Consider the following 25661-nt stretch of genomic DNA (forward strand, 5'->3'; position numbering starts at 1 on the left):
TTACCGGTTGTTGTATGACTGTAAAAGATTATAATCAATGTTAGTCTGATTGGTAATGTGGTATACCTAGACTAGTTACCTGCTGAAACAGTGGCCCAGTAAACGCTCGGTTAACCTCCCAAGACAGCTCACAGTTTTAAACCGCTTTCATGGTCTAATTAGCACCCGATTTCAGCATACCAAATTCAAGTCACAATCTTACGCAATTCAGCAAAGCAAATTAGAGTTACAATCTTTCACATGGCGACCCTGTTCTGTGATTCCGCTAGACTCTGGAATCTCTGAGACGTTAGATTGCAAGCGTTGTATAATCTTAATTTCTTTTCCCTACAGCGCTCAAACAACTTTTGCGTTGTTTCTGAGCAGACGTTCAAAAGATTCACGGCGTTGTTGAGCGGCGTTGTGTTGTTTGTCTTGTTTTGTTTTCTATATTTGTTTGTTCTATATATGTGTGTTTTTTTTTTTTTCGCTTGTAAATTCCACTGTTTCGAACAAAGATAAAAATTTGTTTTGCGTATGAAAAAGTGCGTACTAGGTTGGGTATCTTTCGTGTGACTGTCGTAATTTTTTGGGGGATACATTTACTGTGATTAGTGTGTTGCGTACTGGGTGTAAATTGCACTAATGCTGACACGTAACCAAGCTAAAAGTAAGCGGTCCGACAACTTAAGCAACATGGACCAAGGGGATAATTTGATTTCCAATATTAACGCGTCGGGCGGTTCCGAAAATGCAATGGGGAATACTTCAGACGAAATGCAAAACAGCACGAATGGGCTCACATCAGAGCCAGAAATTAATTCGCCTCCAACTAACCAAATTGATTTGGCGGAACTCATGAAAGCCTTATTGCAACAAAATAAAGAATCATTTGAAAAATCGTTCCGAGAACAAAAAGAATCATCAGAAAAATCGTTCCGAGAACAAAAAGAATCATCAGAAAAATTGTTCCGAGAACAAAAAGAATCATCCGAAAAATCGATCCGCGAGCTAAACGAACAAATAGACAAAAAACTAATCCAGCAGACAAATAAAGTTGACAAGTCGATGCAGAGAGTGTCCGATGATATCTCACAAAGAATAAACAATCTGGCAAGTGAAATAAAATGTGACATTATGAAAGAATTAGGCCGTACATTTGAACAAATCGACGACCGTCTGCAAGCCCTAGAACAGAGCAAGCGGTGTGGCGCGGCCGAATCTAAAGAAAGCGAAGAACGGCTACTTAGGAATTTCCAAGAGCTGAGAGAACAATGCCAAAGAGATCATCAGCAGGTACTCTCGAGGGTCCAAGTGGCTGAAACGCATTGTCCCACGGCCGTTAGCAACACAATAGCGGACAACAGTTTAGCGATCCACGCGTTGGAACTGCAGGTCGAACAATTGAAGCAGACTGGGGCGGAGGACAAGAGACAAATAGATGAGAAGATCGCGGCATTAGCGGACATTGTAGGCACGATGAAGCTGACGGAAAGCGAGAACAATATCACACAGGTAGCGGCCGCAGAGACCGAAGAAGTGCGTTCGCTTCTTAAATTCCAGAAGGGACAGTTTGAAGTAAACAGACAGCACAAAGCTGTAACAGGCGATTTACAAGAACGCGTGGCGCATCTGGAAAACCGCATGGCGTGTGATTCCGAACTCGCCAATAGCAATAAAAATAGCCGTACGAACAGTGCAGAGAGGGACTCCGGCCACGAGGGAGATTGTGACGACAGGGAAGAATGTAATTTAAGGGGCAGACATGAGACAAATAGAAACATTCAAGGGCCTCGCCAGGAGGAAATGCGGGGATTTGATTTCAAACATTTCCTTACGGTAAGAAAATTTGAGATATTCCGAAATTCTCAAAAAGGCATACATCCACGAGCATGGCTCGAGCAATTTGAGTTCTGTCTTCCTCCCGACTGGGCAAGTTCACATAAGATAGAGTATATGTGTGGCTATTTGGAAGGCGAACCGGCGAGTCGCATGAGGTCGGCAGCGCGTCACTGCAACTCCACTCGGGAGTTTCGACAAGCCTTTCTCTCCGCCTATTGATCGGAAGCGGCACAAGATAGGGTCAAACATGGCATAATTATGCTGCCAAATTTGAACCAGTCTGGTTTCGGCAGCCCTGCACGCCTATTCGACCACATGCTGCAGGCAAATCAATTTTTGTACGACCCATACGGACCTGCGGAACTAATTAGGATATGCATCACCAAATTGCCGATGCACTTGCGGCACGTCATTCTTGCGGGACGATGCAAAGAGGACGTGGAAACGTTTAAAACGCTTCTCCAAGAGATGGAATACAATACAGCAGAATGTCCGCCTAATCAGGCACAAAGTTATTACGGGGCTCAGCAGCGCGATCGCAGTCGTGGCCGTATTACTAATCAACGGCGTGACTGGTCGTCGCGACGCGAACGAAACAATAATCGAGACAGGCCGTATAGAAACTGGGGTAACAGTCGCGAACACAGATGGAGCAACAGAAATGATAGAGGATGGGGACAAGATCGTGAACGCAACAGGTACGGCAACCAGCATCGTTACTACGATGAACACGGTGGGAGTAGAATTGTAGGCGGAGCCCCACATGATGTCGAAATTCGGCCGGCCAACCCCAGACATAATCCAACAAATGGGAATGAGCGAAACCGGCAATGACAAATGATCAGCCCAGAAGGCGCCAATCGGAACAAATGAGCGACATGGCAAATGAGTACATAGGATTTATAGAGAGGAGAATGAATTGATTAGTTTAAATTTGTGGCGTATGAATTTTGAATAATATGTTAGCAAAAATAATGATAAAGATATTTTTATGTGATTGATTGAAGTGATGTTGTTAATTTGTTTTCTTTCCTTGTGCAATTAGGATTTAGTTTGATTCAAACGTAAAGATAAAAGGTTTCCTTGTGAACAAGTGAAATGCTTTTTTTTTGTGTCAATTGAAAAGAGTCGCTCCTGAGAGAAGCAAGATCGTTGCTGAAATTGCAAAAACTCAGGGGAATATCCGATCTGTGGGTATTATGGGTCTGGCAAACCCAGGTCCCCAGCTGTTAGTAGCCTTGTTTCCGATTTTCTGCTTTCCGTGCTACTATCTATCTATTACTATTCTATATCTGTCAGTATAAATGAGGATCTCTTACTATAGTATGCGTGCTGTATGAATATTTTAAGATAGGAGAACTCTGAGAAAGGAATGAGTAAATCTGGAATCGTGAAAACAGGATGCGATAATACGATTGTTTAACCATTGGCTTCCCAATATGCGATGATATGTTAATATTGATAATATATGTTTTTTTTGTTCTTTATAGCTGAGTACGTAAAGTGATGTCTGTGGATCTCGTAAGTATATTGATTCCCTTCAAGGTGAAAGAAGAATTGTGGTTTGTGTAATTTACGTGGCCCTGAAATATTATTGTGGTAGTCATACGAGCGGTTTTTTCAGCAAATGGAGAATGGAACGGAAATATGGATCCTTTTTGTAGTCTTGATTGATGTTGAGCCAAAGCCCGAAAAATTATTCTGCGTGAATACTTGTCCCAGAAAAGCGACGTTTATGTGTTTTGTGTTTTGCTGATGCTGTGAGCATTACAGCCTACTGTTTTCGCTGGTGCGGGATGCACTGCAGCTTATATGGTTTGTACTGAGGAAGTTTCCCTCTTGAAGGTAGAGGATGATTAAATAATTTTGATTATGGGAACGAAGGAAAGCTTGGTTTAAGGTAATAAGGATGAAGCAAAACATTTGTCATTTAAACCACAGGAGGATTCGGGTCATTTGTGTCTGTTGTAAGTTCAATATGTTAAGATGATACTGTTTTACAGAATAAAGGTGACCACAATTTTGCCATTCATGAGAAATGAATCCAGAATAACCACCACAGGAGAAATAACTGATTTGAAGGCGAAAGGTAACGTAAAGAAGGAACGAAATCGAAGCAAAATGGGTAAGAAAATGTAATATAACCTGTATAATTAAAATATTTTACCTTCTCAGAGCCATCTGTGTGATTAAGTCTTGTAATAACGTAATTTTAGATGAAATTTTCTTGCTGTTTTATGTGTGAATCTATGAGTATGACAAATGTATAATTGCGAGTCTCTTTTCAGGTGTGAGAACTGGTATAAATGTTTTTGCGTGTAAATAACCATTGTTTTTTTTTTTTTTTTACTGTGTATGTTTAAGGAAAGTTTCTCCATATTTATCATGTGACAAGACGTAGGCAGCGAGCGTCAAGAAGAGTACGAAGTAAAAAAATGTTGTAGTGGTATATACACGGTGTTGAAATAGCATTGAAGTAGCTTGTTGGATAATTAGTAGTGGATAGAAGTAGAATATTGAGTAATGCATGTTTAGGGGTAGTTAGTTTGTAGAATAGACAACAGGTGTGCATGTGTGTGTGTGTGTGTGTGTAAATAACATGCGAACCCTATGCTGTCCTGACCTATACTTGCGCAAGGCATAACCCTATTCATTGTAGTGAATTAATAAGTGGCATCTGATTTATTAAAACACAAGTGAACCACATTAGTGATGTGGATTTAAATATTATATTGTCAGTTCATTTAATTTTTATTTTTACATTGTAAAGTCATTTCACTTTTATTTTTTATATTGTCAAGTCATTTAACTTTTAATTTTATATTGTCGATTCATCTAACTTTGTTCTTAAAAATTGTGTTAAAAATTGTGAAAGACAATACTAAGTGGTATTATGTATGACATTGTGTAATCACATAAGAATGATGAAAAATTTCTGTGAATGCAGTTGAGAACGTGAAAGCGAACCGGCAAAACTCTTAAGAGACAGCGGGAGCAGCCGGACTAGTTGTAAACTGGCGGGTTTCCCAGCGGGACACGCTGTCAGCCAGGCCACTTTGGGAGCGCGGCCGACAACAAAAGAAGGATGGGACGCCGCAAACACTTTCCTTATACCTGCAGCTAATGGGCGGCCGCCCCGCGCGACCCTAGCTGAAGGGAATGACCTGAGATGGGCGAGCGGTCCACCGCGCGGAAATCCATCTCCTGGCAACGCACGCGACCGTGACGAGACGGCCGCGGAGAAACAACACAAGGGGCGTGGAGCCTTTTGACAGGTACTGTCCAAAGAAACTTGCAGACGTCAACGACGCCTATCGACATTTCCTGACGGATGCCCACTGTCAAGCGACAGTAATTCATGGTTCGATGTTCTCTGGTCGCTAAGGGTGACACAAAAGAAGAGCCATTGAAGTGTCATCCTTGCCCAAGAATATCAACCTGGCATGTCAATAGAGGATACCACACGAATTTGACAATACAAACATGGAACAAAATCGAGATGTACGTGACACAAGAGAAACTTCATGAGAGGGCAGAGACGGCGGGATCGCACGCAACAGATGGACAAAAATCCCTACTGACAGCTGCGGCGACGAACCCCCTCCCCCTCCACTTATATTGTGCCGCGGAACAGTGGAACTAGTGAGTGTATTAGTGAACAGTGATTATACGGTTCTTAGTTCAATGCATATACGTGTGTTTCTGTCACAGAAACTTTGACTCGTGTGTTTTGCAGGGACTCGATTTATTGGTCTTTATTAAACTTTGACTCATGTATTTTGCAGGTGTTCTATATTTTTTTTAAAAAACTTTGACTATTGTATTTTGCAGGTGTTTTATTTATCGGTGTTTTGTTTTAGATGTTGACTATTGTACTGTTTTATTGATCAATGTTTGTTCTTGTGTTAGGTATTGGATCTGTGATATTTTGTTTCGAAAATTCATTGCTGTGGCACTGCTTCCTTTATGAGTCAGATAGCTATTCATTCTCATTGGACTGTGATCGATTAGCCCTTGCATGGGGCATATTTATTGTGAGGAACCCCTTAAGGGTAACAATCACACAATTATTGTACTTTCAGTATAATGACACAGTGCTCATTGTTTGCTAACTAACTGAAATATTGTAGAGTGATTAAATTAGTGCCACATAGTTAGGTTAATCCTACAGATTATTAGTTTTATAAGGTATAGAAATTTTTTTTGCGATAACCACTTAGTAAAACAGGTTTTTTTTGTCGATTTTTTTGCTTTTGCGAATTGTGCATTGTAATGTTCTACTTTATGATACTGATGTTATTTGATGTTCTTTTTTTAATTGCTGTGGCACCTTTGCTATTTTCATAAATTTTGCCTGTTAATAAACAGTCATAAATTTGCCTGTGATCAGTTGGCTCTTGCAATGAGCAAATACTGGTGAACTCCATAAGGGTAACAACCAGAAATTGTTTTCATATTAATGACACAGGAACCATTGTTTTTACTTGCTGACCGATTTAGGTCTACATGATCTTTTAAATAGGTGTCACAGATTGTGTGTTTTTATTTTTCTCTCTTTGAAATTGGTAGATTGTAAAGATGTTTGAAATTATTGTTTTTTAGCAAGTAGCTGGTGACCTTTTGCCTTTTTCTTTACACTTTTGGTTTAAGTAGGGTGTGAGAAGCCTGCTTGGGAATGTCCTAGCATGGCCAGAAAATTCCCTGCACAGTCTTTTCCCGGAGCGTTGGGGTTATGAAAGGTCTCTGTTGGATTCCTTTCATGTTTAATTTCTCAAATTTGTTGTCTTTTAAGGAATAAATTCCTCTTCTAAATTTACTGTGGCGTTTCTGACTATCTGGGAGGAGACTGAGTAGTGGAACGTGTTACTTTTACACGTAAACAAGAACGATCTCTCACACTACTACACTTTAAAGCACAGTTTATATGTAATTCTTATATGTAATTCATGTCACACAGTCTCATACGGAACCTACATCCGCTCTCTTTTATATACTGTGTATGATAAGATACTGTCATCCCCCTTCCCTTCTGTGTGAGAGGATGAATGATCAAATGTGTTTGTAGCTGCATGCTTGAGGGTAGCAGACAAGGCTGTCTGCTAGAGAACAGTAGGACCAACGTTGAAACAGGTAGCTACGGTTCCTAAAAGCAGAGAGGTTTCCATTCTTAGTATGGTCCGGTCCGTCCCCTGTCATGTTGGTATAGGAAGCTGCCCCTCTGGCGCCTTCCGTTTGTCTTTGTGAGCGACTCTCAGGAGCACGCTGGGTAGTTCAGTGGGAGTCTGGCAGCTGGAGAGTAAGCAGTTGGAGAGTTGCAGCCGAGCGTCTGAAGTGGTAAGATCTCCGGCCAAGCGCGTGTCTGTTAAGTCCATAGGACAATGGATTTGTTAAGTTCAGGTTAACTGAGAATTTAATCATTTTATTTCGGGTTAGCTTTAAAATAGCTAAGGTTATCTTTAATTGCAGCGGAGTGTAATTCTCGTGTCCAGTTCAGATTAATTCGCGGTAGTTGCTTTGTTACTACTTTGTGAGTAAAGTGGAACCACGTGTTGGTCAGTAACTCTAAGTAAGATCAATCTTAAATGCAAATGCTTGTGTGATTATAACGTATCGTCTTGAAAAGATTTTGAATATACCAACTTTTCTTTATGTTCAACCCACGTGGCGTGTACTTTGTGAGACCAGTACCACGTGCTTATATAACTGTTTGACCCATCAGGTTAATAGTAGGACGTTAGTAACCAGTTCGAGGTTTTTGTTTTGTAATTTGCTTTTTGATCTAATTTATTTTTATTATCTAAATTATTGTGGAGTTATACGCTTTCTGTAAACCAAGTTGACCACGTGGAGCATGTGGTGTAATCACCAAAGTAGCCATCAGCTATTCTTCTTGGGAAGATTTCACAAAGATTTAATGTGAATTTAGTATACCAGTGTGTGGTAATTACATGACGGACAGGATTGTGCTTCGAACGGAAATTCTTTGGGTAAAAAATTTGAATCTGTTTGTAGTGATTAACTTTCTCTTGCATGCGTTTCAATGTTCTTTGTGTGTTGTTTTATGAATGCAGTGTTGTATCCAGTCTCCCAATCTTGACTCCATATTTTATGTGTTCCGTAATATTCCAATCTCACAGTCTCACAATCGTAAATAAGGCACCAGCTCGCTTATAACTCACGTATAATATGCTGAAATTTCAATGAACAATCTTTAAAAATAAATTTGCAAATATAAACTGAATTCTTTCTTTTTATTTAAATTCTCCTTTTTATATATAGATATATTACCGGTTGTTGTATGACTGTAAAAGATTATAATCAATGTTAGTCTGATTGGTAATGTGGTATACCTAGACTAGTTACCTGCTGAAACAGTGGCCCAGTAAACGCTCGGTTAACCTCCCAAGACAGCTCACAGTTTTAAACCGCTTTCATGGTCTAATTAGCACCCGATTTCAGCATACCAAATTCAAGTCACAATCTTACGCTATTCAGCAAAGCAAATTAGAGTTACAATCTTTCAGCCTCTCTCTCTCTCTCTCTCTCTCTCTCTCTCTCTCTCTCTCTCTCTCTGTGTGTGTGTGTGTGTGTGTGTGTGTGTGTGTGTGTGCGTATCTATCTATAGCTCAGTCACATACGTTTAATCTAAACCCACCATGTTGGTGACGATCTGTGATTGGCGCAGCTTCTCTTCTGTAGTGAGCGCGCCAATGACGCTCTTCATTTGCCTCCGGACGGCGTTCTTCGCCGCCTTGAGGGTGGCTTTCATCTGCAAAGCAAAGAATTCGTACTTTACAGTCTACAACATACTATCGTAATTTACGGTAAAAACTGAATATGAAATTTAAATTTAAGACAGTTTAAATTATTTAGGCCTACGCTAATGATCCACACACACACTTACGCGAATGCATTGAAGAGGGCCTGGAGCACATAGTCTGTTCAGAATGAACTTTAACACAGAGAATTTTGCATTTCCATAAATAGTTAGGGCCGCATGTTGACGGGGGCAGCACCCCGGCAACTGCCTGTAATTGAGCGACCGCCTACATTGTTGGATCTTCGCTAATATTAGGGGAATTTTATAGTTACTATTTGCACTTATGATTTTTGATGATGATTAGTTTGGTTGAGGGGGCGCTCGATATCACGGTCATCAGCGCCCTGACGAATTATGATTTTTACTGACAACGTTAACCAAATACTTTGTATCAATCTATTTTTAAGTTTTTATGGAGGTGGCCAGTGGCCCCAACTCATCAGGACATTAACAGAATATTTGTGGTCAAGACAAACATAAAATTAAGTTATACAGGATATCTCAGGAGGAATAGTAAATATTTTGGGAGGTGGAAGTATATATTAACTCCAATAAAAGATTCCATATAACATATGGTCAACTTTAATTGTTTACAGAGACGCAGCCTATTACGTAGATAAATATTTATCGATTTTCATTTTCTTTTGAAATTCACGTCATGAATTTGAGTATGAATTTGCATTTATTCAGTTTTTTAAATGTGACTGTGGTTTTTTGGACTACTAGACTATATTGTATTTAAACATCTTCTTAGAGGGCTGCGTTGTCTAGACTATTTAAAACGAACTTTCCGGATTGACTACAAGAATGAGTATGTTCTTCCAGCAAGACGGGGCCTCGCATATTCTACTCGTCAAGTGTCACATCATCTAAACCTAACGTTTCCGGGGCCTTACCCCTTCAATATTGCCTGTGGGCATGACTAAAAGGAAATATTGGAATGAAATAATCGTATGGCATTGTTGGCCGGGAGGCCCCATTCGGGGGAGTTCGGCCGCCGTATTGCAAGTCCCTTTTAGTTAACGCCACTTCGGCGACTTGCGTGTCACTGATGATGAAAATGATGATCAACGACACACAACACTCGGTCCCTTGCCGGGAATCAAACCCGGGCCCCCTGCGTGATGGGCGGTAAGCCTACCGCTACGCTACGAAGGCGGACAAAGGATATATTTACAAACAAAAAGTAAACACAAGAGACGAATTGATCGGTCTGATTATTAAAACTTGTGCCCTCATAAAAGAAAGACTAAAACGACTTTGGAGGAGCTATAAACTATGTTATTATGAGGATTCCACGGAGGACTGAATTCGGAGATGAAATTTATGAAATCAGCTGTGAGATTAATTATTTGCGTCTGCTTAGCATTTTCCGTGAGTATTTGTTTGCGATTCAGTCAAATTGTTGTATCTCTGTAACCACTAATAATTGGTGGCCGAGCGGTTCTAGGCGCTTCAGTCCGGAACCGTGCTGATGCTACGGTCGCAGGTTCGAATCCTGCCTCGGGCATGGATGTGTGTGATGTCCTTAGGTTAGTTAGGTTTAAGTAGTTCTAAGTCTATGGGACTGATGACCTCAGATGTTAAGTCCGACAGTGCTTAGAGCCATTTGCACCATTTTTGAACTAATAATTGAACGTGTATTATATGGGTTGTTTTATTCGAATTAGTCTTCTCAAGTGTTTACTGTGCGTCCTGGGACACTCTGTACAAATGCAGCTATGACCACTGCATCTTTCTTTGCTTTCACACAGTACCTATTTTCAATTTTCCATTCTATCATCAGTAGCAAAAATACTATTACATTTTGTACTATGATGTACATTTCCCCTGTCGATAGGATGAGCTGTTAGAGAAAATAGACCGACGGAAAAAGAAATCGCAACTGGGCGTTAAACCCTCATGTATATGCAGTCTGTAGAACAGTCTGTTAGTGATTACTATTTCCTTCACAAAACACTCCAGATGTAAACTAATTCCCCGTTCTGATTTCTGAGTGGGGAAATCTGGGTGGGGATTTATCAAGAGGACGATGAATAAGGCTAACGCTATCTGAGTTGGATAGTGAAATATTACAATCTGAATGATGTAAGTGAACTGGTAGGTCTGAGAAGAGAAATTATCGTATTAAAATTATTCTTGCAAAGTACCAGTGAATTGAAGATGTTGTGAACCGCACTCCAGCTGAGGTGACAGAAGTCATGGTTCAAATGGCTCTGAGCACTATGGGACTTAATTTCTGAGGTCATCAGTCCCCTAGAACTTAGAACTACTTAAACCTAACCAACCTAAGGACATCACACACATCCGTGCCTGAGGCAGGATTCGAACCTGCGACCGTAGCGGTCTCGCGGTTCCAGACTGCAGCGCCTAGAAGCGCTCGGTCACAGCGGCCGGCCAGAAGTCATGGAATAGCGATATGCACATATACAGATGGCGGTAGTATTGCGTACACGAGGTATAAAAGCGAAGTGCATTGCCGGAGCTGACATTTGTATTCAGGTGATTCACGTGAAATGGTTTTTCACGTGATTACCGCAGTATGACGGGAATAAACAGGCTTTGAACGCAGAATGATTTGTAGCTAGACACATGGGACATTCCATTTCTAAAGTCGTTAACGAATTCAATATTCTGAGATCCACCGTGTCAAGATTGTATAGAGAATACCAAATTTCAGGTACTTCCACTCAGCATGGACAACGCGATTGCTTTCTTTCAAGGACCGACAGCAGCGGCGTTTGCGTAGAGCTGTAGTGCTAAGAGACAAGCGACTCTGCAAGAAATAACGGCAGAAATCAATGTGGGACATAGGCACCCGTTAGGACAGTGCGGCGAAATTTGGCGTTAGTTGTCTGTGGCAGCAGACATCTCCTGGGCTTCTAACCATTTTAATAGGACCTCTTACTTTAATCTTACGTGTTTTCAGAACTGGCAATTCCTCATTGGCATTACACTGCATGAATAAATTTTCTGAGATCGCAGTCAGTTCACTTCCGCTATCAATTACAATATTGACTGGGATATGCTTTACCATGGCCTTCACAATTGGTTGAATTTGAAAGGGTTGGTCCTGTTCTTCTTCTTCTTGCATCAACGAATCCTCCACTGAATCATACATGAGTCTTTTTAGAAATTTCCCTTGTGAATTCGAACTTTCTGTAGGATAAGCTTCGACTGCTACTTCTCTCTCTTTTATTTCCTCTTCTCTATTTCTTCCTTCATTTACGCTTTCTTCAACATCCTCTACTTTTTCCTCATCCTCGTCTATCTTCGCCTTCTTCGTCGCTACTTCCACATAATCGCATCTAAATGCTCTAATTATCGCTTCATAACTTCATTATATACGTTGGGTTGTGTGCCCACTAGTAACTTATTTTCAACTTCTGTCGACTGCGCATTATCCTCATTGAATTCGCTTTCCCTGGTTTCCATCTCAAATAGTTCTGCAATACTCATTACTTCGTCCTTTCCTCCTACATTCGTTGGGCGTGCCTCTGGTAATTCATCTTCCTCGTCAGCATTCTCCCAATTAATTTCGTCCCAACACGATATTGTTATTTTCCTGTCTTCGTTTTCAACTGGTCCCTGCGGATTTGTTTCTTCCTTCTTCTCGTGATAAGGTATTTACTTCTCTGTTCAAGGTGCTGCGATTGTCCGGGGTCGGTGCGTCATTCTCTTTGGCATGGGCGCTTAGCTGCCAATTCGAACGTTTTTCGGGGTTTGGTGGTCTTACATCCACCTCTTCTATCTGTATTATCTTTCCTTGCTCCGCCTGTTGATATTGGTTTCTTTGTTGATAATTTGTCGGTCTATTGGCGCTCCAATACCCGTTCCGGTTGTCGTTATTCCCTCTGTAATAGTTGTTGCCGTTCCTGGGTGAATTATAGTTATTGCCATATTATCTTCTAAATCCATAACCGGTTCTTTGTTGAAATCTATTGTCGTTTCTTGGTGCGAAGTTATCACGTGGTTCGTAATTATTCTTTCTTCGTACTGTGTCTTGTGGATTCCACTGCTTTTTGGTTTAGTTTTCACGTGCGCTTCGACTTTTTCTTACGTCATCTTCCGAAAATATGAACTCTAGTTCCCTTTGAATACCTTTAAATGCTTCGACGTCATTGCCTCCGCGACCTACAAATGATTGCTGGTATTTCAATGGTAACTTCATCGCGCATAATTTAATCAACTCTCCGTCACTGTATGGTACATCTAAGCATTGATTTTTCGTTGCCATTAATTCGAAAAATTTCACGGGACTCTTCTCTCCTGAATTTTCAAAATAGGGGTTCTGTAATAATTCGTACTTCACTCTGTTCTGTGCTTCGCTGGACCAATATCGTGAGAGAAACTTCTCTCTGAAATCTTCGTACGATCGGCATGTCGTTGCAACATTCTGCATGGTTTCTGCGACTGTTCCTGACATGTGCGCACATATAAAGTCTAATTTGTGTGCTAGCGTCCAGTGTTCTGGTAATCCTACTCGGAATTGATCAATAAAAGTTCGTGGATGTAATGAGTTTCCTTCTCGAAAGTGTTGAAATTTTCTGACTGTGAGGAAATGATCGTTGTCGTACTTCGTCATAGTTCCATATGACATTCGCGATTCTTCGCCACTTTTGTTTCTGATCATTTCTCCCGTCGTTCTTTCCGGTTGTGGTAGATCCATTGGATATTGTCCACTGTAACTTTCGCGTACCCGCGGTGCAGGCTGTCTGATTTCACGTATGTTACTTTCCGCCTGTGATTGGAATCGCAAATGCATGATATCTTCGTTAATTGTTTGTTTTTCCGGTGCTGTTACAGATACGGATGTGGTTGCAGACTCAGTGCTTGTTCGATCCTGTTCACTACGCCCTTCAATGGTTTGCAACAACTCTGTTCACAATTTCTGAAATTGTTGCTTCGTTTGCGCTTCTATTTTGACTATGCGGTTATCATATCTTTTCAGCGCTGCTTTTGTGATACATTTGCGTAACACACTGTTTTCAACAATTTCACGCGCTGTACCTGCTGCTTTTCTAGTAATTACGTTTATCTGTTTCTCTAGTTTCTTGACTTCTCCCTGGGTGTTGTTACGTAATGTTTTGATCTCGTCCTGAGTGTCATTACGCAATCTTTGTACGTCCGCTTGTACCTTGTCAATGTCTGTTCTCAATTGATTGTGACCTGTTACTAAGTTTCCTATCACTTCTCGAGATTCTTTTGCCTCGTCTTCAATATTACTTAGGTGTAACCGAATTTTTTTGGTTTGTTCTTTAATCTCACGCGTTTTTCTCGTGTTTTCTGCATTCTGAATTTGAATTTGGTTCGCTATGTCTTTATTTTGCCTTGTCATGGTTTCCGTAATTTGTTGTAATAATTCTGCCAGATTGGTGGGTCCGATTGCGTTTTCTTCCGACTTCCTACGCTCTGTGTTTTCGCCCAAGTGTTGGTTCGCAACCGATTGCATTGAACTGTGCTGTGACACGTTTCTGCTAGCATTCCTTGTACTCTGTGGTGAGGGAGCTCTGATTACTTGTACTATGGGTTCTACGTATTCAAGGCGCAAGTTAGAATCTTCATCAACTGTCTGTCTACTTTCCTGCTCCTCTGTCGTATGCTGACTTATGTTTTCTATGCCTTGACGTACATTATCCTCGTTATGGTGCATTATCTGTCCTATTTCTCGCGATACTGCATCGTCTGTTGTACTGTCTTCTATTCTCTGTCCGTCTTCATGTTGGGTCTCTACTTCAATTCGGTCAAGTTCTCGATCTGCCATTGCTAATCTTTCCGAATCCCTTATTTTCTGTTTTAAAAGCAATTCACGCGCCCTACTTCGAGTCAACATTCGCTCATACGATCTCACGCGTTTCATAAACTTTTTGTTCACACGACACTTATTATACCCAAGACTGACAATCCATTCACTTACTTGTTGGGTCAGAACCAACTTGTCAACGATGTATCCGCCGCCTGTGCGCTTGCATTGAGGAGAAAAATTAATTCTAACAATATTAAAATTCATAACTAAATTATGCTATTGTCTCTGCTAGAATGTCTCACTTTCTATTGAATACTTTATTACCATCTATCGCTGCAGCTACTGTTTTCAACTATTTATGCCTTTAAAAAAAATTTTTTTTTATTACGAAAATTTTTTTACAGGATATTTTTCTGACCTAGTTAGGCATGTGGGCGACCTTCAATCATGGTATTTTACCATCCTGGCAGGGTCGCCATTCTCTAACATTCTGCGTGGTGTCTGTTGTTCTATGTCATGTCTCCCTACCACTTTCGCGCAACGATGCTCTGAGCGTGTTTTTTAGGGAACTGACTAGTTTGAACCTGGGACCTGTTACTGGTAAGGAGACGCCAGACCACACATGACATGTAGACTTCAGAAGAGTTCAGTGAGACTAGCGATGATATAACCAAATACTTAAGGATTTCAGCGTCAGCTCCACTGCACTCACTGTAAAAGTATCTTAATACTAACTACATTTAGTGGAAGGGGTTCAAATGGTTCAAATGGCTCTGAGCACTATGGGACTCAACTGCTGTGGTTATCAGTCCCCTAGTGGAAGGGGTTCAAGGCTTTCCTATTTTTAGTTATCTGGTAAAATAACGTCGAAAAAGCAGTTAAGTTTACCATTGGAAATTTTATTCTACTTACAAAACATTGTTTATAAATTGCGCTATTGATAAAAGGAAATGTTTTAATACAGGATGATAAAAACCAACTGCGTTCAACAAAAATGTTAACAAATATTCCCTGAATGGGTTTCCAAGTTCTATAATGGATCGAAGGATGACCTATGCCATATCACATCTATAATCTAAGTTTAAATTAAGTTTCACAAAACAGAAAACTATCAAAATGGTCTACAGTGACCCTCAATTACCTTTAATTACTTATCTAACTTGTCGTAAATTACAGTGGCTGATGTGGCTTCTCAATAATTATATAACAGAAAAATCATCGTGTTTCACATTTTAACTTACGTAGCAAATGTGAATACCATGAGCTTCAATTGACGATCGACACTAGTATTACTTAAAAATGGGATGTAACAGATGAGACTTCTGCAGTTCTGAGTGAAGCCTTATGCGCTCAAAAATGCGACATCGCGTGCGCTCATTAACTTGTCTGTGTTCGTCAGGGGGCGGCGGCCGGCACAGCTCCATACATCTCGCCGTCTCTGAAGCAACTCCTTCCTTAACTTCTCCTTACTACAATTTACCGAAGTTGGTTTAAAAAAAACTATCTGGCTGTGTTTTCATCTGACCAATCAGGGTCTCAATGTTAACCTTAAGCTCTGCCTACAAAAATTCTGTCTATCCAATGAGAAACGTTATACTTTTCGTGGTGAGGCAATGTTTTTAAAGTTTGCAACGTAACAGAGACGCGAAAAAGTCTCACGCTAAAACTTGCGGCTGGTGTGGCCCTTTTTGTGCTATTGTAAGATCTATACTGTTCTTCTGGAGGGCTCTAGCTTTTAACATGGGCTGGGGGGTGGTCCTGGTGGTTAGCTGGCGACGTGGGTGTCCGTCCCTTATCGTAGGGCCTTCTATCTTAACATGGTTCTGCTCTCGGCTTCTGTTCTCGTTTCTCCCCTCGGAACTGCGTCTGTCTCACGCTGGGAAAGTATGACATGCATTTAGGCATTCTTGTGTTAGCCTGTAGTATTCCATTTGCTCACTCGTTACTCGTATTACTTTGGTTAATTTAATGTCATGATTTATTCGGAGTTATGTGACATACTACTGGATTTGCTTATCATGTCAGGGTTTTCATGGAAGGTGTTGGATTTGCCTGACACCATACACCATATCTGTTGGACCCTAGAAGTCTGGAAGAACTTGGCCCGGTCGGATGATTCCCGATTCCTGTCGGTAAGATCTGATAGTAGGGTTCGAGTGTGGCGCAGACCCCACGAAGCCTTGGACCCAGGTTGTCAACAAGGCACAGTGCAAGCTAGTATTGGGTCCATACCGGTGTGGGCTGTGTTTATATGGATTGAACTGGATCATCGGTCATGCTTGGCTACTTGGGGACCATTCGCAACCATTCACGAACTTCTTGATTTCAAACAACGATGGAGTTTGACACTGCACCATGTCACTTGGCCACAATTGTTAGCAATTGGTTTGAAGAACGTTCTAGACAGTTCGAATGAATATTTGACCATCCAGATCGCCTGACGCGAATCCAGTCGAACATTTATGAGACATAATCGAGAAGTAAATCCGTGCCAAAATACTGCACCAGTAACAATTCCGCGCTTATGGATGGTTATAAAGGCAGCATGGTTCTATATCTCTGCAGGGGACTTCGAGCGACTTGTTGAGTCTATGCCACGTCGAGTTGCTGCACTACCCGCGGCAAAAGGACTTCCCACACGGTACTACAAGGTACCACATGAACTTTGTCAACACAATGTAATAGCCCTTGTCCGTTCGAATGTTCATTAGAGTAAATGTAAAGCTTTGACGTAAATCGGTCAATGATTTCTCGAGAGTTTTGGTAATAACGGTTCAACTTTACATGATACATATTTATTTGCATATTTTTTTTCTTAAAAGCATAGGTATATAAGAACTCGCGTGTATTCGAATGCAACATTGTGTAAACATTTCAAAGCAACTGGCGATCAACTTTTGGAGATTTAAGATTTTGAACAAACGAATATTTGCATGTAAATATTCGTTTGTCCGAACCCTTAAATCTGCGGAAGTTCATTACCGATTGCTCCGAAATTTTACACAGATGTGTTCTTACTGGAGCGCCGTACGGTATATACAGATATAAAAGGGGATACGTACTAAGCTAAAATATTAGTCCTTATCTTCAACTCTTCTGTTCTCATTCTGAAAGACAGCCACCAATCATCCGCAAGAATCCGTCGCACTCGTGTCATTGCAAAGTGGAATGAAGTTTTGCTTAAAATTATGGGAAAACCGCGACAAGAACTCATGAAACGTCAGTGCAAGTGTACGTTGTTGAAGCAGTGAGTAAAAAGTGAGTGTTCGGATGGATTAAACGCTTTTACAGACGGATAAGACGCTTTCGAGGATGAACTGCGTTCGGGTCGACGCCCACAATTCTAGACAACATTGAACGAGTGCGACGGACTCTTGCGAATGATCAGCGAGTGCCTGTGGTAATGAGAGCGAAAGAGATGAAAATACGTACGAGCAGTGTAAGGAGATTCGCAGTCGTTGCGTGACTACGGTGCTTAGAACGATTCTACAAGAATCGTTTGCTGACAGTTTCCAACAGCTTAAGATCCGGTCAAAGGTTCGTTGTAGCTAGTGATAAAGGCCAGTAAAGGTATCTGGTTTGTAACTCTTGTATTGTTTGTTTTGTGAGAGCATTCACCGCACTTTTCAGACGAACCTTGTCTTATAAACTGGCAACGCAAAACATTATGACAATGCCCACCGCGACGTTGAATGCCGCCTGGTGGCGGTGCAGGCACGTGACGTGGTAACGAAAGTTGATTGGTTGATTCCGGGGAGGGGACCAAACAGCGAGGTCATCAGTCTCATCGGATTAGGGAAGGACGGGGAAGGAAGTCGGCCGTGCCCTTTAAGAGGAGCCATCCCGGCATTTGCCTGGAGCGATTTAGGGAAATCACGGAAAACCTAAATCAGGATGGCCGGACGCGGGATTGAACCGTCGTCCTCCCGAATGCGAGTCCAGTGTGCTAACCACTGCGCCACCACGCTCGGTGGTGAAGAAAGTACAGGGTGTTTCAAAAATGACCGGTATATTTGAAACGGCAATAAAAACTAAACGAGCAGCGATAGAAATACACCGTTTGTTGCAATATGCTTGGGACAACAGTACATTTTCAGGCGGACAAATTTCGAAATTACAGTAGTTACAATTTTCAACAACAGATGGCGCTGCAAGTGATGTGAAAGATATAGAAGACAACGCAGTCTGTGGGTGCGCCATTCTGTACGTCGTCTTTCTGCTGTAAGCGTGTGCTGTTCACAATGTGCAAGTGTGCTGTAGACAACATGGTTTATTCCTTAGAACAGAGGATTTTTCTGGTGTTGGAATTCCACCGCCTAGAACACAGTGTTGTTGCAACAAGACGAAATTTTCAACGGAGGTTTAATGTAACCAAAGGATCGAAAAGCGATACAATAAAGGATCTGTTTGAAAAATGTCAACGGACTGGGAACGTGACGGATGAACGTGCTGGAAAGGTAGGGCGACCGCGTACGGCAACCACAGAGGGCAACGCGCAGCTAGTGCAGCAGGTGATCCAACAGCGGCCTCGGGTTTCCGTTCGCCGTGTTGCAGCTGCGGTCCAAATGACGCCAACGTCCACGTATCGTCTCATGCTCCAGAGTTTACACCTCTATCCACACAAAATTCAAACGCGGCAACCCCTCAGCGCCGCTACCATTGCTGCACGAGAGACATTCGCTAACGATATAGTGCACAGGATTGATGACGGCGATATGCATGTGGGTAGCATTTGGTTTACTGACGAAGCTTATTTTTACCTGGACGGCTTCGTCAATAAACAGAACTGGCGCATATGGGGAACCGAAAAGCCCCATGTTGCAGTCCCATCGTCCCTGCATCCTCAAAAAGTACTGGTCTGGGCCGCCATTTCTTCCAAAGGAATCATTGGCCCATTTTTCAGATCCGAAACGATTACTGCATCACGCTATCTGGACATTCTTCGTGAATTTGTGGCGGTACAAACTGCCTTAGACGACACTGCGAACACCTCGTGGTTTATGCAAGATGGTGCCCGGCCACATCGCACGGCCGACGTCTTTAATTTCCTGAATGAATATTTCGAAGATCGTGTGATTGCTTTGGGCTATCCGAAACATACAGGAGGCGGCGTGGATTGGCCTCCCTATTCGCCAGACATGAACCCCTGTGACTTCTTTCTGTGGGGACACTTGAAAGACCAGGTGTACCGCCAGAATCCAGAAACAATTGAACAGCTGAAGCAGTACATCACATCTGCATGTGAAGCCATTCCGCCAGACACGTTGTCAAAGGTTTCGGGTAATTTCATTCAGAGACTACGCCATATTATTGCTACGCATGGTGGATATGTGGAAAATATCGTACTATAGAGTTTCCCAGACCGCAGCGCCATCTGTTGTTGAAAATTGTAACTACTGTAATTTCGAAAGTTTGTCTGCCTGAAAATGTACTGTTGTCCCAAGCATATTGCAACAAACGGTGTATTTCTATCGCTGCTCGTTTAGTTTTTATTGCCGTTTCAAATATACCGGTCATTTTTGAAACACCCTGTATATAAGCGGAGCAGACACGGTCGGGGGATCATTCCTCCCAAACGCAGAAGCTGGTCGAAATTTCATATCCTACTGTCGTCAGCGTCTAAGGAAAGAGGTAGAAGCACAGTGAAACTACCACTAGGCGCTAAGTGGTTGGACGTCCACGACTCTTCGCCGAACGTGGAGTTCGGAAGCTTTTCTGCTCTGTAAAGTAGGATAGAAGGTGATCCGTGGCATTTCTGCCGACAGAGAACAATGCTGGTGGACCCACAAGTGTTTGGAGCACACCTTTCACCGTACACTGTTGAACGTGGAACTTCGCAGCAGAAGTGTTCACATGTTGACCCAACGACATCGTCAATTACGACTACAGTGGCCACGGGGCCATAGGGAGTCGACCGTCGATAAATGAGAACGTGTCCGTTTTTCGGGTGAATTACATGTTTGCTACACTATGTCGATGGTCGTCTCCACAAACGGCGTCATCGAGGTGAACGGCGGCTCGAAACGTGCAGCGCACCACGGTCGCAGGCTGATAGGAGCAGTATTATACTATGGAAGACGTTTTCCTGCGCTTTCATGAGACTTGTGGTAGTAATCGAAGACACGCTGACAGCTTCGAACCACCTGCATTCCTTCATGCTCCATGTCTTCCCCGACGTCGATGTCATCATTCAGGAGTACAATTATCCGTGTCTGGGAGCCAGAAACGTGCTAAAGTGGTTTGAGGAGCAGATAGTGAAGTCATATTGATGTCTCAGTGACCAAATTTGGCTGTTTATAAATCTTACGGAACCCATCTGGTTCTCTATTGGAGGTCATCAAGGCGTACGCAAATCAGCGGCCCATTATTTACACGAAATACATGGCTTGTGAGTAGAAATCTAATTCCACATGCATCCACAAACCTACCAATGAGCTGTCGGATCCCTGATAAGCATACTCAGTGATGTATTCTGTTCCAAAGACGGACAAATTCGCTATTACGCAGTCTGTCGTATTGTTTTGGCTGATCAGTGTATTCAGTTTACGTATCACAATGTTGACAACTTAAAGTCATTGCCAATAGTCATTCAATAAAGACGTCGAAGAGAATTTTACTAAACGTCTATTAGGAATTTGTTTCTTCTTCAACACTAGTGCAACCGCAAATATACACTTCACACCCGCTAATGTGGACTGTGTTGATGTGGTTTGTATGCCTAGCGGTATCACAAAGTTCTACTAATACTTCCATCAGCTGTGATAGGCAGGTGCGCTAGGTAACAGCAAGAACTGTTATGATTTTATTATGTGTCAGTAGAGTCGCGGTAGTGGGTTCTTAGATTTTGAAAGAAATCAGATTGTTACAGTTGATTAGTAATGACACAGCGGTGAATTTTTAACCCTGACTACCGGGTCAATGCAAAACTGGTGATCCTTCTACTGAAACTACTTTATTTATGTGGCAGAATAGTGGGTTTATCTGGGTCGCTGATTAACCATGGCTTCGCAGGAAAAAACGCAGTTTCGGTGGATAGCAGGATCGCTAACGCCCGGCGCAGGTGCAGTGCATCTTCACACAACTCTAAAGATAGGATGGCCCTCAAACATGGGAACTTAATTAAAACTTTGTGATGTTACGTCGGTTGTGGGGACTGTGGGAGGCAGTGGAGTATCACAACAACCGAACTTCGTCAGCACTGTCTGCGGACGCTTATCACCTGGAGAGAAGGGCTGGAGATGTGTCGCTCGTGTGTCCTTCCGAACAATTAGCAATCGACTATTTGTGTTTGTTCATATTACAGCAGCTGCATGAACATGGTCATCTAACGAGCTATTGAAAGGTGTACATATCATGAGAAATATCAATTTGTTTGGTACGTTTCTCGTTATAAATGTCTTTGCATGGCTGAACACATGACTGGCGTGTATTGTTTGGCTACCAGAGGCTATGGTATTTCTCTCCAACGGGGATGTGGCTGATAAGCTATAACAAGACACAGGTAAAAACATGTATTTATTACGACCACAATAGAGAGATTTAAGAACAAAGGAAAATTATCGATAAAAATAATACTTCTCAGACACTGACAGCCATACGCTTGGAACACACGGTAAACTAATGTTGTGGGAGGTGAAGCGTTCGCCACAGTTCGCCGACAAGTACGTATCGGGATATCGCTGGAAAGTCGTAGGTCCTGCTGTGTCGGCTTCCAACGGGGTTCTCACTGATGGGCTGCTAAGAGCTGGCTCATGAAATGGTCCAGAGCTTCGTTGGGGTGAACAGCCGACGTGTTAGCTTGCAACCCCTAAACAGGCGGGGTTCGGAGGGATTCGTGCTGATCCAGTCGCACACACGTGACTCGGCAGAGGAAATAGGTCCCCGGTAAGGAGGACCTCTGGAGGTGCTCGTCCCGACTTCTGTCGTCGTTTTGATCGAAGCAGTCCGGGGAGGCAGTGCGTTGTTTATATGCATGCTCCAGTGTCTGTGGCGTTGCCGATCCCTCAAGGCGAACGTCGGGTACATGGCAGTATTACTGACTAGAGCTCGTGTGAGCGAAGGAATCGAAGTAGTTCTCGGTCAGACAGAGAGAGGGGGGGGGGGTGGAGGGGAGAGAGAGAGAGAGAGAGAGAGAGGGGGGGGGGGGGGGAGCTTCGATGATCGAGGCGTCACACAGACAACTGACGTGCTCCCTGATGCGAGTGAGGATAAAACATAATTTTAAAAGGATTTTGTAGAAAGACGGTACATTTGGAAAAAGAAAGTAGTTTGCATTAATTTTGTTGAAAGCGCTATCCGAGTAATTATTGGAGCGTAAAGAGTGTATTGTGTCTAACAATATCTACGTGTTGGTATCCAGGGCGAATTATGAGTCACGTGTTCAGTACTCTAATTAGCTTTCTCCCTCCATTGTTGGTCAAAATATTTCATTATGAAAGGGAAAGAGTAAATCTCATATAATTTAAAGACTGCTTACAAAACTAATTCTTATGGTGTGTGTCTATGATAAAGGAAAGGTCACTGTTCATTGTTCCTTTTTGTTGCATTAATAGGACTCAATATAATTTCAAAATATTTTCCTATTCGTTTATAATTATTTCATGAAGCTTATCCCCACTATTAAGTGAAAGATAGTTTTAGCAAAACCTGCACTTTTATGCATTGCGCTACTGCGTGGTCAGTGACCTATATTTTCAGAAAAGGAACAAAAATGTTATTTGTTAATGGAGCCGTATTAATAGAATAAAAAAGGATAAGGCAGTCTCCCACGCAGTGATTTATTACAGGTACATGCAGTTCGGCACTTTACATTCTCGCAGTTTGCAGACAGAGTAGAGCCAACTTACCCGCTATTGTAATACCTAAATGAACCTATTGAGAGAAAATTAAGAATACAATTCATTAGGAAAATTTCATATAAATTTAGCTGACGTATTTTTTCAATGGGGCATTTCTTTTGTTACGCAACATTTAGCCAATGCGTGTGAATGTTTCACGGGAAAACCACTCTGATATTAGTGACAACCATTCTTTAACTCATTATACAAATAATCAGATAGAGTTTACAGTAATTAATATCATACACATCAAAAGTAATTTGCACAGTTAAGTTCTGTTTATGAGTGGGGTAGCGAAGGCGATTCTAGATGCGACACTGTAATCGGAATTTAAAAGTACTCGTACTTGCTTTCACAGTACTAGCGATGGGGTCTTAAGGGGCTCCGGAAAGGCTCAAAATCATGAAAAGTTCAATTTTTACTTTTTTGCGTTTTCTGAATCTGCAGACTATTACCTTTTAATAGATATATAATTTATTCAATTCCGAAGACTACAACTATTTTTAATTTTTTTTTTAAATGTGTTCTACATGGGCGTGACCCACTGTGGCGCTGTTAAACTGCTGTCAAATGGTGTTATTATTAACGTCCGTGTTCATCAGGTACATTTTAGTGATGTGAGATAAAGTATGTGTTGTGGCTAACCTGTGATGGTTCAATATATATCGCTGGTGTGATTGTCGATTGTTTCATGTTTATTTACTCTGTCGTTATCTCTAAAATATTCGTAATTAATTCTGTTTCTTGAGTCTCTGTTTTGTTGAAGTATAATAATGAGTAAAAGTAAAGTTATTAGAAATCCTCTGAAGGCTTTTAAGAAAAGGAGAATTGGAAAGCCAAAGGTATGTGTTATTACTGTAAACAATAAAGACGATGAAAATCCCCAACATAGCTTGTGTCCCAAAGAAGAAGACAGTTGGTGTAAATATAACAAAGGATTGCTAACTGGTGAAGTGTACACTCATAAGCATAGTCTGCCTCATGCAATAATGGAGGTGATAAAACCTATTTTCAGAGACTTGGCAGCACCTGAACTGTTGAAAAAGAGTATTCACGGAAAAACTCAAAACCCCAATGAAAGTGTAAATAGTGTTATATGGTCGAGAATCCACAAGACTGTATTTGTTGGAATAGAAACACTTCACTTTGGTGTGTATGATGCTGTTGCGACTTTCAATGATGGCAACATTGTAAGGGTTTTTTTTTTTTTTTTTTTTTTTTTTTTTTTTTTTTGGGTTTCGGGCGCACAACTTCAATGGTCATTAGCGCCCTGACTACTCTAAGAATGCACCGCGAGGCACAAGTTGACAACAACAACTAAAAGGGAAAACACAATAAAAGACAGACTGACAGGCATAGGATTAAAAAACATCATCAAATGTCCTTAGCGAGGTTTGTCAAATTGATAAAACAAAGAACACGAGCAGCTGCTCGTGGGTCATCCGCTAAAATGGCATCTAAAGTAGTAGGCAGGTTAAGATCGAGGCGCAGTGTTTTAAGATCGGGACAGGACATTAAAATGTGACTAACCGTCAGCAAGTGCCCACATGGGCAGAACGGCGCCGGCGCAGCCGTCAGCAGATGGCGATGGCTGAACCGGCAGTGTCCAATTCTTAACCTTGCTAAAACGACCTCCTCCCGCCGAGAAGGGCGTGAGGAGGACGTCCAAGCCACGGGAAGAGGTTTTAAGGCCCGAAGCTTATTGTCGGTAAGTGCAGCCCAATCGGCATGCCACAGCGACACAACGCGCCGACAAATGACCCTGCTAAAATCGGACGAAGGGACACAACAAGAAGCTGTCCGAGGCTGGAGGACCGCAGCCTTGGCCGCGGCATCTGCAGCTTCGTTCCCAGGGATACCGACATGGCCAGGAACCCACATAAAGCTAACCGGCGTACCGACGTCCACCAGCTGCTGAAGAGAGCGTTGGATGCGGTGTACGAAAGGGTGAACCGGGTACGGATCACTGAGGCTCTGGATGGCGCTCAGGGAATCTGAGCAGATGACATAAGCAGAATGTCGGTGGCGGCAGATGTACAGAACAGCCTGGTAGAGGGCAAAGAGCTCAGCTGTGAAGACCGAACAATGGCCATGGAGCCGGTATTGGAAACTTTGTGCCCCGACAATAAAGGAACACCCGACCCCGTCATTGGTCTTAGAGCCATCTGTATAAATGAAAGTCATGTTGTTGAATTTCGAACGAAGTTCCAAAAAACGGGAGTGGTAGACCGAACCGGGGGTGACCTCTTTTGGGAGCGAGCTGAGGTCGAGGTGAACGCGGACCTGAGCCTGGAGCCAAGGTGGCGTGCGGCTCTCGCCCACTCGAAAGGTTGCGGGGAGTGAAAAATGAAGGTGTTGAAGGAGGCGACGAAAGCGAACTCCAGGGGGTAGCAAGGCAGAGACATACAACCCGTATTGAAGGTCAAGAGAGTCGTCA

The 25661-nt window shown here is 42.2% G+C and overlaps 1 protein-coding gene across 1 annotated transcript in view; it reads right to left on the minus strand.

Annotated features, from left to right (window-relative positions):
- LOC126259756 (5-formyltetrahydrofolate cyclo-ligase-like) overlaps nucleotides 1–25661 on the minus strand; it is a 152029-nt gene that overhangs the window by 110539 nt on the left and 15829 nt on the right. The window contains exon 2 of the mRNA XM_049956748.1: nucleotides 8477–8590. Coding sequence (XP_049812705.1) covers nucleotides 8477–8590 — 114 coding nt within the window. The remainder of the gene's footprint in view (nucleotides 1–8476; nucleotides 8591–25661) is intronic.

Source organism: Schistocerca nitens, chromosome 5, assembly GCF_023898315.1.
Source record: "Schistocerca nitens isolate TAMUIC-IGC-003100 chromosome 5, iqSchNite1.1, whole genome shotgun sequence".
NCBI classification, from domain to species: Eukaryota; Metazoa; Arthropoda; class Insecta; order Orthoptera; family Acrididae; genus Schistocerca; species Schistocerca nitens.